Source organism: Aedes albopictus, chromosome 2 (genome assembly GCF_035046485.1).
Source record: "Aedes albopictus strain Foshan chromosome 2, AalbF5, whole genome shotgun sequence".
NCBI classification, from domain to species: Eukaryota; Metazoa; Arthropoda; class Insecta; order Diptera; family Culicidae; genus Aedes; species Aedes albopictus.
The window spans coordinates 475,163,514-475,177,902 of record NC_085137.1 but is presented as its reverse complement, the minus strand read 5'-3'; the positions used below and the strand labels follow the sequence as shown (position 1 = coordinate 475,177,902).

The window sequence follows — 14,389 nt, the reverse complement described above, 5'->3', positions numbered from 1 at the left end:
TCCCTAAATTTGTTCTTTATGCCACGCAGTGATCGATTGGCCGTCCTTCGCCACACAAATTTTGATGGGATGCTACAGTTTCTCCAGGCGAGCGAAATATTCCTTCCGATTCATAAGACGATTGCTAGCACCGGAATACAGCTTACTGGATTTGATACACATGGCTACAACTCATAGCGGCGAGTCTACGCTTCCACTGACTGGTCTCGGTCCTGGGCCAATCGCATACAGTGGCCCTGAACGTTTAGAGTCCTTAGGTCTTCATCAACTGCAAAAAGCCAACGTGTGTGCGGTCTAAAACGAAGCAGACGGTGCCTTCCTTTTTCGCTGCGGAATATGGTTTTAGCCTCGGGCATACGGGCTACGTGCTCAGCTCACCGCAGCTTGCCGTATTTTATTCGCTTCACTATAGCCATCTCTTTAAATACTTGATACATTTCGTAGTTCAAGCGACGCCGCCAGATGCCGTCCTCAAGTTTACCGCCAAGTAAGTATTTACTGTTCGCAGCACTTTACAATTGAAGATCCAAAGGCTCCGAAGCGATCAAATTCTCCAAAATGTCTACGATTCTCTGCCGTATTAAGCGACCGGAAGAATCAGAGTCTTGTACAGCGCAAGTTTTGTCGGACTTCATCTGGTTTTGCAGACAGAAAAAGGCCCGATATGGTGTCGCAAATAAGTCCTAACTCTTCCTTTTCATGCTGCATCTGACTTTTGGAGTAGCAACCAATCCTCGAGAAGATTAAAAGCATCCTTGGCAGGAACGCTTGGGAATAGTGCTCCAACGTCGAAAGATACCATCATCTCGTCCTCCTCAGTGTTTCCTGACCCCAACAACTTTTAGGTACACTCCTGTGTGTTCTCGACCAAACTGGTGGAGAAGTGTTTCGACATACTTTGGAACTCTTTGACTTTGATCCAATTTGTGGGTAGGGGATCCTTCAGCTAAAATAACACTAGTTTACAGCATTTTTGAACTCGATAAGCTGATGATCATTTTTGGTGTAGAATCATGCCCTGAGTTCGAAAACGCGAAGGAAAAAAAATACAGTAGAGCGGAAATTTTTTCGACTTTTCATACAAGGTTGATGATTTGAAATCGATTTTTGTTCTATTTTTAAGCAACGTCGCTCATTTCACATATCTCATTCTCCGTATTCAATGCTCCGATTGAGCTGAATTTTTTACTGCAACTCGCCCACATGTGATATATCAAATAAACGTTGAGAAATAATTTTTAAATTGTTTTTTTCTTATTGAAAAAAATACATTTCTTTATATATTTTTAAAAATTTGGCTAAAATTTAAGAAGATCGTTCCTAAAACTCGCCAATATATTCAATTTCATCAATCTGATGCAAAGCCAGCATTCAGATGATCGAATGGTATTGTATTCAGCTTTTAATTTATGGAAAAAGATTAGAAATTGGTTGAACAAAACGCAAGATATTTAAATTTTAGTAAATTCCATATTTTTAAAAGTTGTAAAACTTGATATTGAGCTAAAACTTAAAAACTGTTCTACTTAAAAATTTTTGAAGCACGGTTTCGAAATCAGTGCTTAATTGTACTTCAAAAATTTTGGTCATTGACAGAAGTTCACGACTTTCGTTTTATTTTGTTAACTAGTGTAATCTCTCGCATCTCTTAACGGGCTCGTAAATTTTAGGTAAATCTTTGATCCGTGGAAGAATGGGATTTGCTTCCTTCAAACAAGCCTCTCCGATGATAGGTTTACAGTCTTTCAGGGTTTTACTCTAGTCGGTCAGTCTAATTAGTCCGGATAGTGGGCCCACTCATAGATGTCTATATAGTTTATCTTCTTTTCCTTGTAGTATTTTTATTTTTGTCAAGACTGGTAAGCCATCCTCCGAGAGTATCTTCCTTACCATCTGTTCGTCGTAGTCCTTGTCCATAATAACCACCGCGTTACCGTCTGCCTTCATGTAGTATACTGAGGTCTTCTGAAGTTCCTTGTCTTGTCCGGATTTTCCTTACTGCATTGTCCTGTTTTGATGGTGTCTGCTACAATGTTCGTTGCTGTATGTTGGTCCTTGGTGGCAACATTTTGTGTGATCGCTGTGGCTATGGCTACGATTATTTGCTCCACGTCTAGTAACCGCATATCCTAACCCGTTATTGAGATGTGTCAATTGTTCCACTGTGAACTGCTGCGTCGGATAGTTTACTACAGGTCGGACTCGATTATCCGGAGTCGGGTTCTGACGCTTCTCAAACATGTATCTGAGGAACGGAATGATCTATAAAGCTGAAATTTTGACTGATCACTAATCAAAGTTGGCTTGACAAAATGTCAAAATTTCAGCTTTAGAAATCATTCCGTTCCCCAGATATATGTTTGAGAAGCATCCGAACCCGACTCCGGATAATCGAGTCCGACCTGTACCTTTAATGGGTTGAATCACCGGAATAGTGGTGTAGGTATCCCTCGTCGCTCTGGTCTCGTTCCGTAGATTCGTTAGCTTCTTGTTGTGTAGTCGTTTTTTCTTCTTGTCTACTTCACATTTTTCCGGTCGCTTTACCTTGGTCAGGAGCAATGGAAAACCTCCAGGAAATTCGTTAGCCAACTTAAGCCAACTTAAGATATATGGGACAATCTGGGGCACGGTGAATGGAGACCATTGATTTTTAGGGTACCCATTTACCGTGCCTTTTTGTTTCAATTAAAAAGTACGAGTAATCGTACTTTCTTGTTAAACTTACTTCGGTAATGCAAAATACTTACCTGATATGTGAATTTAATTGCTTCTTGGTAGAATAAAAACGTTACTACATTTAGTTTATCGCTTAAATCACCTTAGCGCAGTTTTCGTTTTTACCCTTCTTACACCCATAAGAAGGGTATAAATACCGCTTGGAAAACCAACTTTCGATCCGAGGCCCGCAGGGCCGAGTCACATATACCAATCAACTCAGCTCGACGAATTTAGCAAATGTCTGTATGTGCGTGTGTGTGTATGTGTGTGTGTGTGTATGTGTGTGTGTGTGTATGTATGTTACAAAAAAATGTCACTCACGGTTCTCAGCCGTCTGTTGACCGATTTGAGTTCTCTTGGAAGCAAATGAAAGCTACTACATCCTAGTAGAACGCTATTGAATTTTATTTTGATTGGACGTTCGGTTACCGAGATATCTTTCAAAGAGTGCTAGGGAGTAGTACAACTTAATTATTTTAGATATTTTTGACAAAGTGTATCACCATAAATTTCTCAGCCGTCTATCAACCGATTTGGGTTCTTAAGGCCCCAAACGAAAGCTACTACATCCTAGTAGAACGCTATTGAATTTTTTTTTGATTGGACGTTCGGTTACCGAGATATCTTTCAAAGAGTGCTAGGGAGTAGTACAACTTAATTATTTTAGATATTTTTGACAAAGTGTATCACCATAAATTTCTCAGCCGTCTATCAACCGATTTGGGTTCTTAAGGCCCCAAACGAAAGCTACTACATCCTAGTAGAACGCTATTGAATTTTTTTTTGATTGGACGTTCGGTTACCGAGATATCTTTCAAAGAGTGCTAGGGAGTAGTACAACTTAATTATTTTAGATATTTTTGACAAAGTGTATCACCATAAATTTCTCAGCCGTCTATCAACCGATTCGGGTTCTTAAGGCCCGAAACGAAAGCTACTGCTCCCTAGAAGAACGCTTTTGAATTTCATTCCGATTGGACATTTTGTAACCGAGATATCTTTCGGGGAGTACTTTGAAGTAATACAACTTAACTTTTTAAGAGGTCTTTGACAAAATGCTTCATAATAAATGAATCTGCCGTGTGTCAATCGATTTGAGTTCTCTCAGCATCAAATGAAAGCTACAGCATCCAAGAAGTATGCTATTAAATTTCATGCCGTTTGGACATTTTGTTTCCGAGATATCTTTCCACGAGTACTAAGGAGTAATGAAATTTACGCTTTTGAGAGATTTTTGATAAAATGTATCATAATACATTTCTCAGCCGTCTGTCAACAGATTTTTTATGATCATATTTGGTTACACAAGTTAGCTATACATGAAAATGCAATTGCATCAAATACATAAAAGCTACTATCTCTTTGTAATATTTGAGCTTAATAAACAGTAGCAAAAATATCACGGAATGTATGTAGGAAAAGCCTTTTTACCCTTCTTACACCCATAAGAAGGGTATAAATACCGCTTGGAAAACCGACTTTCGATCCGAGGCCCGCAGGGCCGAGTCACATATACCAACCAACTCAGCTCGACGAATTGAGCAAATGTCTGTATGTGCGTGTGTGTGTATGTGTGTGTGTGTGTGTGTGTGTGTGTGTGTGTGTGTGTATGTATGTTACAAAAAAATGTCACTCACGGTTCTCAGCCGTCTGTTGACCGATTTGAGTTCTCTTGGAAGCAAATGAAAGCTACTACATCCTAGTAGAACGCTTTTAAATTTCATTCCGATTGGACATTTTGTAACCGAGATATCTTTCGGGGAGTACTTTGGAGTAATACAACTTAACCTTTTAAGAGGTCTTTGACAAAATGCTTCATAATAAATGAATCAGCCGTGTGTCAATCGATTTGAGTTCTCTCAGCATCAAATGAAAGCGACAGCATCCAAGTAGTATGCTATTAAATTTCATGCCGTTTGGACATTTTGTTTCCGAGATATCTTTCCACGAGTACTAAGGAGTAATGAAATTTACGCTTTTGAGAGATTTTTGATAAAATGTATCATAATACATTTCTCAGTCGTCTGTCAACAGATTTTTTATGATCATATTTGGTTACACAAGTTAGTTATACATGAAAATGCAATTGCATCAAATACATAAAAGCTACTATCTCTTTGTAATATTTGAGCTTAATAAACAGTAGCAAAAATATCACGGAATGTATGTAGGAAAAGCCTTTTTACCCTTCTTACACCCATAAGAAGGGTATAAATATCGCTCGAAAAACCGACTTTCGAACCGAGGCCCGGAGGGCCGAGTCTCATATACCAATGAACTCAGCTCGACGAATTGAGCAAATGTCTGTATGTGCGTGTGTGTGTATGTGTGTGTGTGTGTGTGTATGTATGTTACAAAAAAATGTCACTCACGGTTCTCAGCCGTCTGTTGATCGATTTGAGTTCTCTTGGAAGCAAATGAAAGCTACTACATCCTAGTAGAACGCTATTGAATTTTATTTTGATTAGACGTTCGGTTACCGAGATATCTTTCAAAGAGTGCTAGGGAGTAGTACAACTTAATTATTTTAGATATTTTTGACAAAGTGTATCACCATATATTTCTCAGCCGTCTATCAACCGATTCGGGTTCTTAAGGCCCGAAACGAAAGCTACTGCATCCTAGAAGAACGCTTTTGAATTTCATTCCGATTGGACATTTTGTAACCGAGAGGATCGCAGTAGGCAGCACGCGCGGGTGGACGTGTTTCGGAATCACCTGTCATGTTTTACTTCGTCTCCGCGTACAATTTGACCAACGAAATGGCTAATGTGAAATTGATTTAACCATTAATTCCGCGAGTGATATTGAAGAAGATCTGTGCAGCTAGTGGTACACGCAGTCCGAACTCATAAGTGTCTTCGGTGTGAAAAGAAAAACAAGGGAAGACTTTTCCGGAAAAGAAAATCTGCCGTGAATCAGCATCAGAAATCCATTGGGCTGCCTTTGAACAATTGAACTAAAATCGGCTGGCAGTAAAAATTTCAATTTTTTTTTCAATATAAGTCGATCATTTTGTGATAAATCTCTGATCCGAGCCAAACAGAAATATTCGATCAGGAAATTTTGAAAAAAAAAAACGCTTGTAATTCTGGATAACATACCGTACATAATGACTTGTTTTGCCAGAGTTGATTGGCTGCGTGTGTGTTCTCCGGATGTTTAAACATTTTCATAGTGAGTCCGTTCCATTACCTGAACAAAATGACGCTAAAATTCGGTGAGATCGTACCAGTTTAGCTTATAGATAGTTACTAAGTATCCCGTAGGATTATTGAACACTTGCCAAGACAACATATCTTACATCTTTGTTCATCTACAAATCTATGTAGGGTGATTTTGGGTATTTTCGGTGGTAAAATTTCCTGATCGAATATTTCTGTTTGGCTCGGATCAGAGATTTATCACAAAATGATCGACTTATATTGAAAAAAAAAATTGAAATTTTTACTGCCAGCCGATTTTAGTTCAATTGTTCAAAGGCAGCCCAATGGATTTCTGATGCTGATTCACGGCAGATTTTCTTTTCCGGAAAAGAAGTCTTCCCTTGTTTTTCTTTTCACACCGAAGACACTTATGAGTTCGGACCAGGGGCGTACAATTTCGTTTCAATGATACACTTTCATGCAACATTTGAATGAGTCACTTCAAGTGTTTCATACATTTTTCTAATGACTCGGTCGTTAAAAAAAACTTTTCCACTCATCGTAGCACTCGGTAGTCTCCCACCCGGTCGCATTGCTTGTGCTTCACCCGTCAGAGCATTAGTGTCTCACCGGTGCGCGCTAGTCTCTCAATGGTTACGGGCGCCGGTTAATTGGATTTAAGTGGTCGAATTTGTTATCCTCTTTCATAAAACATAATTATCATTCTATTGGCGTGCACCACTATTTAAAAATGTGGTTTAAATAGTGTTTTTAGCATGTTGAAGTATTTCAATGACTCATAAATGAAACGAAAATCCAAGTGTATCATCCCATGTTTCATACACACTTGTTTCTGTAGCAGCAACGAACGAGTGTGTTGCTGGGTGAGAGATGAAGCATCACAGCAGTCCGTTCGCATGGGAAACGATTTGCTACAGTCGTCGTACGTCATGTTTTCCTTTCGAAATTGCACGACCCTGGTTCGGACTGCGTGTACCACTAGCTGCACAGATCTTCTTCAATATCACTCGCGGAATTAATGGTTAAATCAATTTCACATTAGCCATTTCGTTGGTCAAATTGTACGCGGAGACGAAGTAAAACATGACAGGTGATTCCGAAACACGTCCACCCGCGCGTGCTGCCTACTGCGATCCTCTCGGTTACAAAATGTCCAATCGGAATGAAATTCAAAAGCGTTCTTCTAGGATGCAGTAGCTTTCGTTTCGGGCCTTAAGAACCCGAATCGGTTGATAGACGGCTGAGAAATATATGGTGATACACTTTGTCAAAAATATCTAAAATAATTAAGTTGTACTACTCCCTAGCACTCTTTGAAAGATATCTCGGTAACCGAACGTCCAATTAAAAAAAATCAATAGCGTTCTACTAGGATGTAGTAGCTTGCGTTTGGGGCCTTAAGAACCCAAATCGGTTGATAGACGGCTGAGAAATTTATGGTGATACACTTTGTCAAAAATATCTAAAATAATTAAGTTGTACTACTCCCTAGCACTCTTTGAAAGATATCTCGGTAACCGAACGTCTAATCAAAATAAAATTCAATAGCGTTCTACTAGGATGTAGTAGCTTTCATTTGCTTCCAAGAGAACTCAAATCGATCAACAGACGGCTGAGAACCGTGAGTGACATTTTTTTGTAACATACATACACACACACACACACACACACACACACATACACACACACGCACATACAGACATTTGCTCAATTCGTCGAGCTGAGTTCATTGGTATATGAGACTCGGCCCTCCGGGCCTCGGTTCGAAAGTCGGTTTTTCGAGCGATATTTATACCCTTCTTATGGGTGTAAGAAGGGTAAAAAGGCTTTTCCTACATACATTCCGTGATATTTTTGCTACTGTTTATTAAGCTCAAATATTACAAAGAGATAGTAGCTTTTATGTATTTGATGCAATTGCATTTTCATGTATAACTAACTTGTGTAACCAAATATGATCATAAAAAATCTGTTGACAGACGGCTGAGAAATGTATTATGATACATTTTATCAAAAATCTCTCAAAAGCGTAAATTTCATTACTCCTTAGTACTCGTGGAAAGATATCTCGGAAACAAAATGTCCAAACGGCATGAAATTTAATAGCATACTACTTGGATGCTGTCGCTTTCATTTGATGCTGAGAGAACTCAAATCGATTGACACACGGCCGATTCATTTATTATGAAGCATTTTGTCAAAGACCTCTTAAAAGGTTAAGTTGTATTACTCCAAAGTACTCCCCGAAAGATATCTCGGTTACAAAATGTCCAATCGGAATGAAATTTAAAAGCGTTCTACTAGGATGTAGTAGCTTTCATTTGCTTCCAAGAGAACTCAAATCGGTCAACAGACGGCTGAGAACCGTGAGTGACATTTTTTTGTAACATACATACACACACACACACACACACACATACACACACACACGCACATACAGACATTTGCTCAATTCGTCGAGCTGAGTTGGTTGGTATATGTGACTCGGCCCTGCGGGCCTCGGATCGAAAGTCGGTTTTCCAAGCGGTATTTATACCCTTCTTATGGGTATAAGAAGGGTAAAACGCTTGTAATTCTGGATAACATACCGTACATAATGACTTGTTTTGCCAGAGTTGATTGGCTGCGTGTGTGTTCTCCGGATGTTTAAACATTTTCATAGTGAGTCCGTTCCATTACCTGAACAAAATGACGCTAAAATTCGGTGAGATCGTACCAGTTTAGCTTATAGATAGTTACTAAGTATCCCGTAGGATTATTGAACACTTGCCAAGACAACATATCTTACATCTTTGTTCATCTACAAATCTATGTAGGGTGATTTTGGGTATTTTCGGTGGTATTGTTTTCTTCGTTATAAGAGGGTTTCGTCGGCCAAATTGGTTTCATTTTGTAGGGAAGGTTAACACCATGACGAAAACAGCAAAAGTGCTAAAATTTCATAAGCACTATTGATTGATCTGAGTTGTAGTATAGTGATGCACTGGGCTAATTACTGTAAATGGGTTAGAAGGGCATCTTCTTTTCTTTTCGTTTCAGAGAGCGAGCAATGGCGCTTAAGCCTAGGCACTAGGGCCAGGACACGGACTTAATACCTGTGTCCCATCCCAGGAAGCACCAAGGACCAAGGGGTGACATTAACCTTCCTAGCATCGTCATCCGCATCGATTTTCACAGTATTTTTCTTTTTCTTTTCCATGAACTGAGCGGTTGGTACGAGATGTCCCCACTCATTGTTTTTATTGTTGAATTAAAAACGCTGCACAGTAGGCCTGGCCGCTTTAATGATTGTAATGCATCTACGATGTACTGCAATCATTAATAATGACAAGAAAAATGATGGAATTAGTCGTTTCTATCATTTTCCAGGATTCTTTCAATGATTGGCTGTGTATGTGTAGACTAGACTAGACTAGACTAGACTAGATTGGACATTTTGTAACCGAGATATCTTTCGGGGAGTACTTTGGAGTAATACAACTTAACTTTTTAAGAGGTCTTTGACAACATGCTTCATAATAAATGAATCAACCGATTTGAGTTCTCTCAGCACCATATGAAAGCTACAGCATCCTAGTAGTATGCTATTAAATTTCATGCCGTTTGGACATTTTATTTCCGAGATATCTTTCCAGGAGTATTAAGGAGTAATAACATTTACGCTTTTGAGAGATTTTTGATAAAATATATCATAATAAACTTGACGCCAAATCTACAATATTTTCTAGAATGACCAAAAATCATAATCATACATACGATTAATACAACAATAGTTTTAATAAGTGTAAGAAGGGTTCTGTTCACCATAGTGGATTAATTCAGGTTTTTCACTATGAATGCAGTATACGAGCAGAAACCCGCTGCATGTAAACACACTTTAGTGTCAAAATGATACTTTTAAATGTTTCTAATGAGCGTTTTGAAATGGTAACAATACATTAGTGTGGTATTGGTGAAATTGAAGGGAAATTGTCATATCATTCAATCAGAATATGGAAATAATGAAAAAATATTCGAAGGCAAACGGTGAATGGAGCCCCCACGGTGAATGGTGCCTTGACGGTACTTGACGCATATCAAATTAGACACCAGCAAACAAACTGCTTGGAGGCTGGATATGTGGAGTGCGAGAGTAAGTCTCGATTTTATAAAAAAACAACAACAATTCGCTCTCACTTGTAGTTAGTGGACACAAACGCGAGTATGTTGTGGATTGGCATCTAAGCCGAAAGAATGATGGGTTTGTGGAAAAAGAGCGTCCATGGCGTAACCTCGGAGTCAGTTTGGCTTTCTATTCTGCAGAATCGTTACTTGTTCTGTGGATTAGTTGGTTAAAGCGCCGGTCTAGCGAATACGGAGTCGTGAGTTCGAATCCAACCAGAACGCGATTTTCATCACCAAGTTCATCTCTCAATTCGGCACCAACATTTCAAAAGGGCGTAACTGCATTTACAACCAATGCCTTCTCACAAAGCTGTGGAGCGTATCCCATCCCTCTCAAGCAATCCACTAGCATAAATAGAAAGATAAAATCCTCCTCTTTCGATTAATGGATGTGAATTGCGTGAGATGAATGAAATACGACCCACAGCTCTGTGAGAAGGCATTGGTTGCAAAAGCAGTTACGCCCTTTTGAAATGTTGGTGCCGAATTTGTCAATTAGCAACACTCTGTACCTTTTACATTCAAGTTTTTTCAGAACAGTACCAATTTCCTTCACCAACAGGTATTCCACTAACACGACCACGTTCATCATCATCTCAAAGTAATGTTTTGGACATTCTCCATAGGTATTGTCAAGGCACTTGTAAAAGACATCCTTCACGTCATCGGTTTTGTCGTTGATCAGCGCATAGACATTGATCAGACTGTAGTTGCAGAATTTACCTCGAATCCTCAATATGCAGATTCTGTGTTGGCGGTGTAGTATTGTTGACATTTTGATGACAAGTCTACGGAAAACTGGATCAATTTTGAATAAAAACGGGTGGCACCAATTATCTTGACTACATATTCCGATGAATACTAGCTCAAGAACTCTTTCAAAGATTAGGAATTTCTTCAGAGGTTTGTTTACAAATCGACCGCAAAATTCGATCCGAAATCCATGATTCTTCGCTCAATTGTTTCCAGGAATCCTCATTGGATTCCTACCGCAATTCTTCCTTTAAATTCTTTTGCAGTATTTCGCAGAATTCTTCTTGCGAGTTCTTGTTTGATTTAATAGAAGTTTTTTTTTCCTGGATTTTGGCGGAGTTTTTTTTTCTGGCTCTCTTCAGTTCTCCCAAGTTTCTGTTTCAAGTCTTCGATTTTTTTTCGGGGTTTCTGAGAGTTTTTGCTAGGATTTCTACCAAAGTTCCTCCCAGGATTTCTGCAGGAGTTTTTACGTGCTCTGTGCTGGAGTACCTCCCGGGATTTCTTCCGGAAGATTTTCCGATATGCTTCCAGAGTTTCTCGTAGGATTCGGCTAGAAGATTCTTCTAAAATTTAACCAAACTTCGTTCAGATTTTTTCACGTGATAAATCTGTAAATCTATAAACAAGGCTCAGGCCAATCACTGCAAGAAGTCCTGTAAACTACTTAGAAAAAAGCTCTGAAAGAAATCACGGGAAGAATACCAAGAGAAATGTCAGTATTAGCTCTTTCAGATTTCCTAAACGGCAATCCGGAATAAATCTTAGAAGAAAACCCAGGATAAATTAAGAAACAATCTAAGAGACATCCTATGCCACAAAAGTTCAGCTTATTGGACGCAGTGGCTTAAATTCCCCAACAGAGGAGGAAAAAAAAAAAAAAAAAGAGACATCCTAGGACCAACACCGGAATGTTCTGACAAAAATCAGGTGAAACTCCGTGAAGAAATTAAAGGAGAAACTTCGGATGAAATTTCGGAAGCAACTCCTGCAGAAAATTTGTAAACAAAACTTATTGGATAAGCACTAGTAGAAACCCCAGGAAAGACTCCTATAGAAAACGTGAAAGAAATCGCAGGAAGATCTCCTAGGGAACTTTCAAAAAAGAACGCCGGAAGCAATAGAGGTAATTTTCAAGAGGAATCCCGTTAGAAAGTGTAGGAGAATTTCAGTATCCTGAAGGAAACACTTGTAGAAATTTTGGGATAAATCCTGAAAGAAATCTCTCAAAAATTTCTCTGGGCAAAACGCAGGAGAAACTTGGGGAAAATCTTATAACATACTCTGGGAGCAATATTGGGAAAACTTCTGGAAGAAATTGTGGCAAGAAGTTCTGTAGGATCCCCGTGACTTCAATGGAAATCGGTCGGAATTCAGAAATCTTGGAAGATTCTTAGGAAGAATCTCGGAAAGAATTGTTCGAATCTTGTAAAAATGTCGGTAGGAATCCGGAAGAACCTTCGAGAGAAATTCAAATGGGAACACCAAGAAAAGTTGCGTGATACAATAAGGAAGAAATCTTGTGAGAAACGCTGGAAGGACAGCTGGACTGGACAGCATGACGGATTCTTTTGATTATTCTAACAAAACAGACAGTGCTTCAATCCTTCCTGAACAGTGCATATGAACGGTTTCTCATACATAATATTGTTGGACTTGCAGTTTAGAGCATAAACAATCAACAAATGAAACACATTACGTTCTATAAGCTCTACTGGAAGCATACACCAAGTCCCTCGATTATTAGTCATGACCATAATAAAACAAAAGCTCCAACCCTCGCCCCCCAACCTACCTGCAATCGTAAACCGATCCATGTAGTTGATGAGATTGACGAAGCATAGCACGATCACGGTGAACCACGCCTTCCTCCGGGAAACTCTTGGGGTGAAGCTATCCGTAAACGATTGCTCATCGTCGGTACCCCAAGGTCCGCCAACGATACCACCTCCTGTGCCTCCACCGCCGCCACCACCATGCGGAGCCGTTTCCTGATCGGCTTCACCCAGCGTGGAGGAAACACTATCCGAATCGACCGGCATTAGCCGCTGCTGTGAATATGTGGCCGGAATCTTTCCCGCAGGATTTCCCGTGACTACGGTTTGTGGTTCCGCGCCCGACTTCTGCTGCTGTTGGCTGGGCATTGTTGTGTCGTTTGTTGATGGCGAGGGGACTTCAGGCTCCGGGTCTACCGGCTCGGATGCTACCTTACGGTAACCTTGACTAGACGGCATTCACGTACCGGAAGGAGTATGGGACACGATGCAAAACAATCACACCCGCGCGAGGTTAGTCAACAATGCTGTAAACAACGGAGAAGGAAACTACTGTCACACACGGTCAGGACCGCGCTTTCTTCTCCTTTTCACTCTACTGTTGCGGCTGGGGCGCAACCAAAGACAAAACGAGCGAGAGATTCACACCACACAAAAGTGTTTATGTGGCGAATCGTACGATTTTTCTGTTTCTTCTTCTCTGGCTTTCTCTTTTGGATACTGTTTCGCACGAAACTTCCACGCAGTCAAGGCAAGCTGTGCGCTTCTTCTGCCTTTTTTGCCAAATTCAATCAAACTTCACTGCACTGGATCTCGTTGCTTCACAATAAATTGCAACACCACAGTTATTACCTACTGCACTATGCACTTGCATTCGCACGCTTAGCTAATGCAGAGGCGAGCCTTTCACCCACTTGGTCCCGCAGGTTTCGGAGAACAATTTCAATTCCCACACACACGCAAACCGGCAGCACAAAATCCGGCGCTGACCAAAGCCGAAATTTTGCAAGCTAAAAATAATCGCACACCCCGAAGAACGAACAAATTCGGCACTCTTCTTGATGCAGCAAGACGACCGTCTTTCCTTGGGCCGCCGTCACTCTGCTTTATTTTTTTCGACAGTCACGCGATTTTCCACCGCAATCTTCTTCTATCCGGTTCCCACTTCTACCACCAAGCACCTAGCACCTAGCGAAATAATAATGGATATTATCGGCCGGAATCACACACCAAAAACGCGCACCAACCGAACCACGGGACAAGTGAATCTAGACTGACGGACGAGACGACGACGGACGATTTTTCTTCTCCGAGCATCCCGTAAACTGACGGACAGACGACCGTTGGATTTTCGCTTTCGCTCGCTCTAGTCAGATTCCCATTCTGGCTGACAGCAGCACCGACCGACGGTGTATTTATAAAATGTGCCCGAGTGTGGGTGCGAGAGAGATGGAGGTCGCGTTGTGCTGGATGTTGTGGTTGCGGAACAGAGAAAGAAATATACTCCGTTACGTTGTGTTGGTTACGCGACGGATGTTTAAAAGGCTTGTCTTTTTATGAATGGATGTGTGTAAAACCGTCGCTGTCATCGATGGCAGATAACTGTTCTAATAGTAAAAAGATGGATTCTGCAATGCAGAATCTATTGAATGAGATCGAAAACGAAAGATGATAGAATTCTCGATAGAAAATAGGGTATTAGGTAGTTCCCTTATTAAGCATTAGGTTGTCCCAAAATCGCACATGGTCAAAAAACTTGGGGGCTCACCCTGCAAATGATAGCTAAGGGTGTTAGAAACAAACTTTTGTATGACG

General features: G+C 40.3%; 1 protein-coding gene across 4 annotated transcripts in view; it reads right to left on the bottom strand.

Moving 5' to 3' along the window:
- The window catches only part of LOC109418026 (protein spinster), a 127,256-nt gene extending 113,368 nt beyond the window's left edge, over positions 1-13,888 (bottom strand). The window contains exon 1 of one of the 4 annotated variants that reach the window (XM_029856127.2): positions 12,595-13,888. In XM_029856127.2, the coding sequence (XP_029711987.2) occupies positions 12,595-13,033 (439 nt within the window). In that variant the 5' untranslated portion in view covers positions 13,034-13,888. The remainder of the gene's footprint in view (positions 1-12,594) is intronic. The other 3 variants (XM_029856126.2, XM_029856129.2, XM_029856128.2) reach the window with 3 other exon arrangements.
- Between the last annotated feature and the right edge of the window lie 501 nt (positions 13,889-14,389).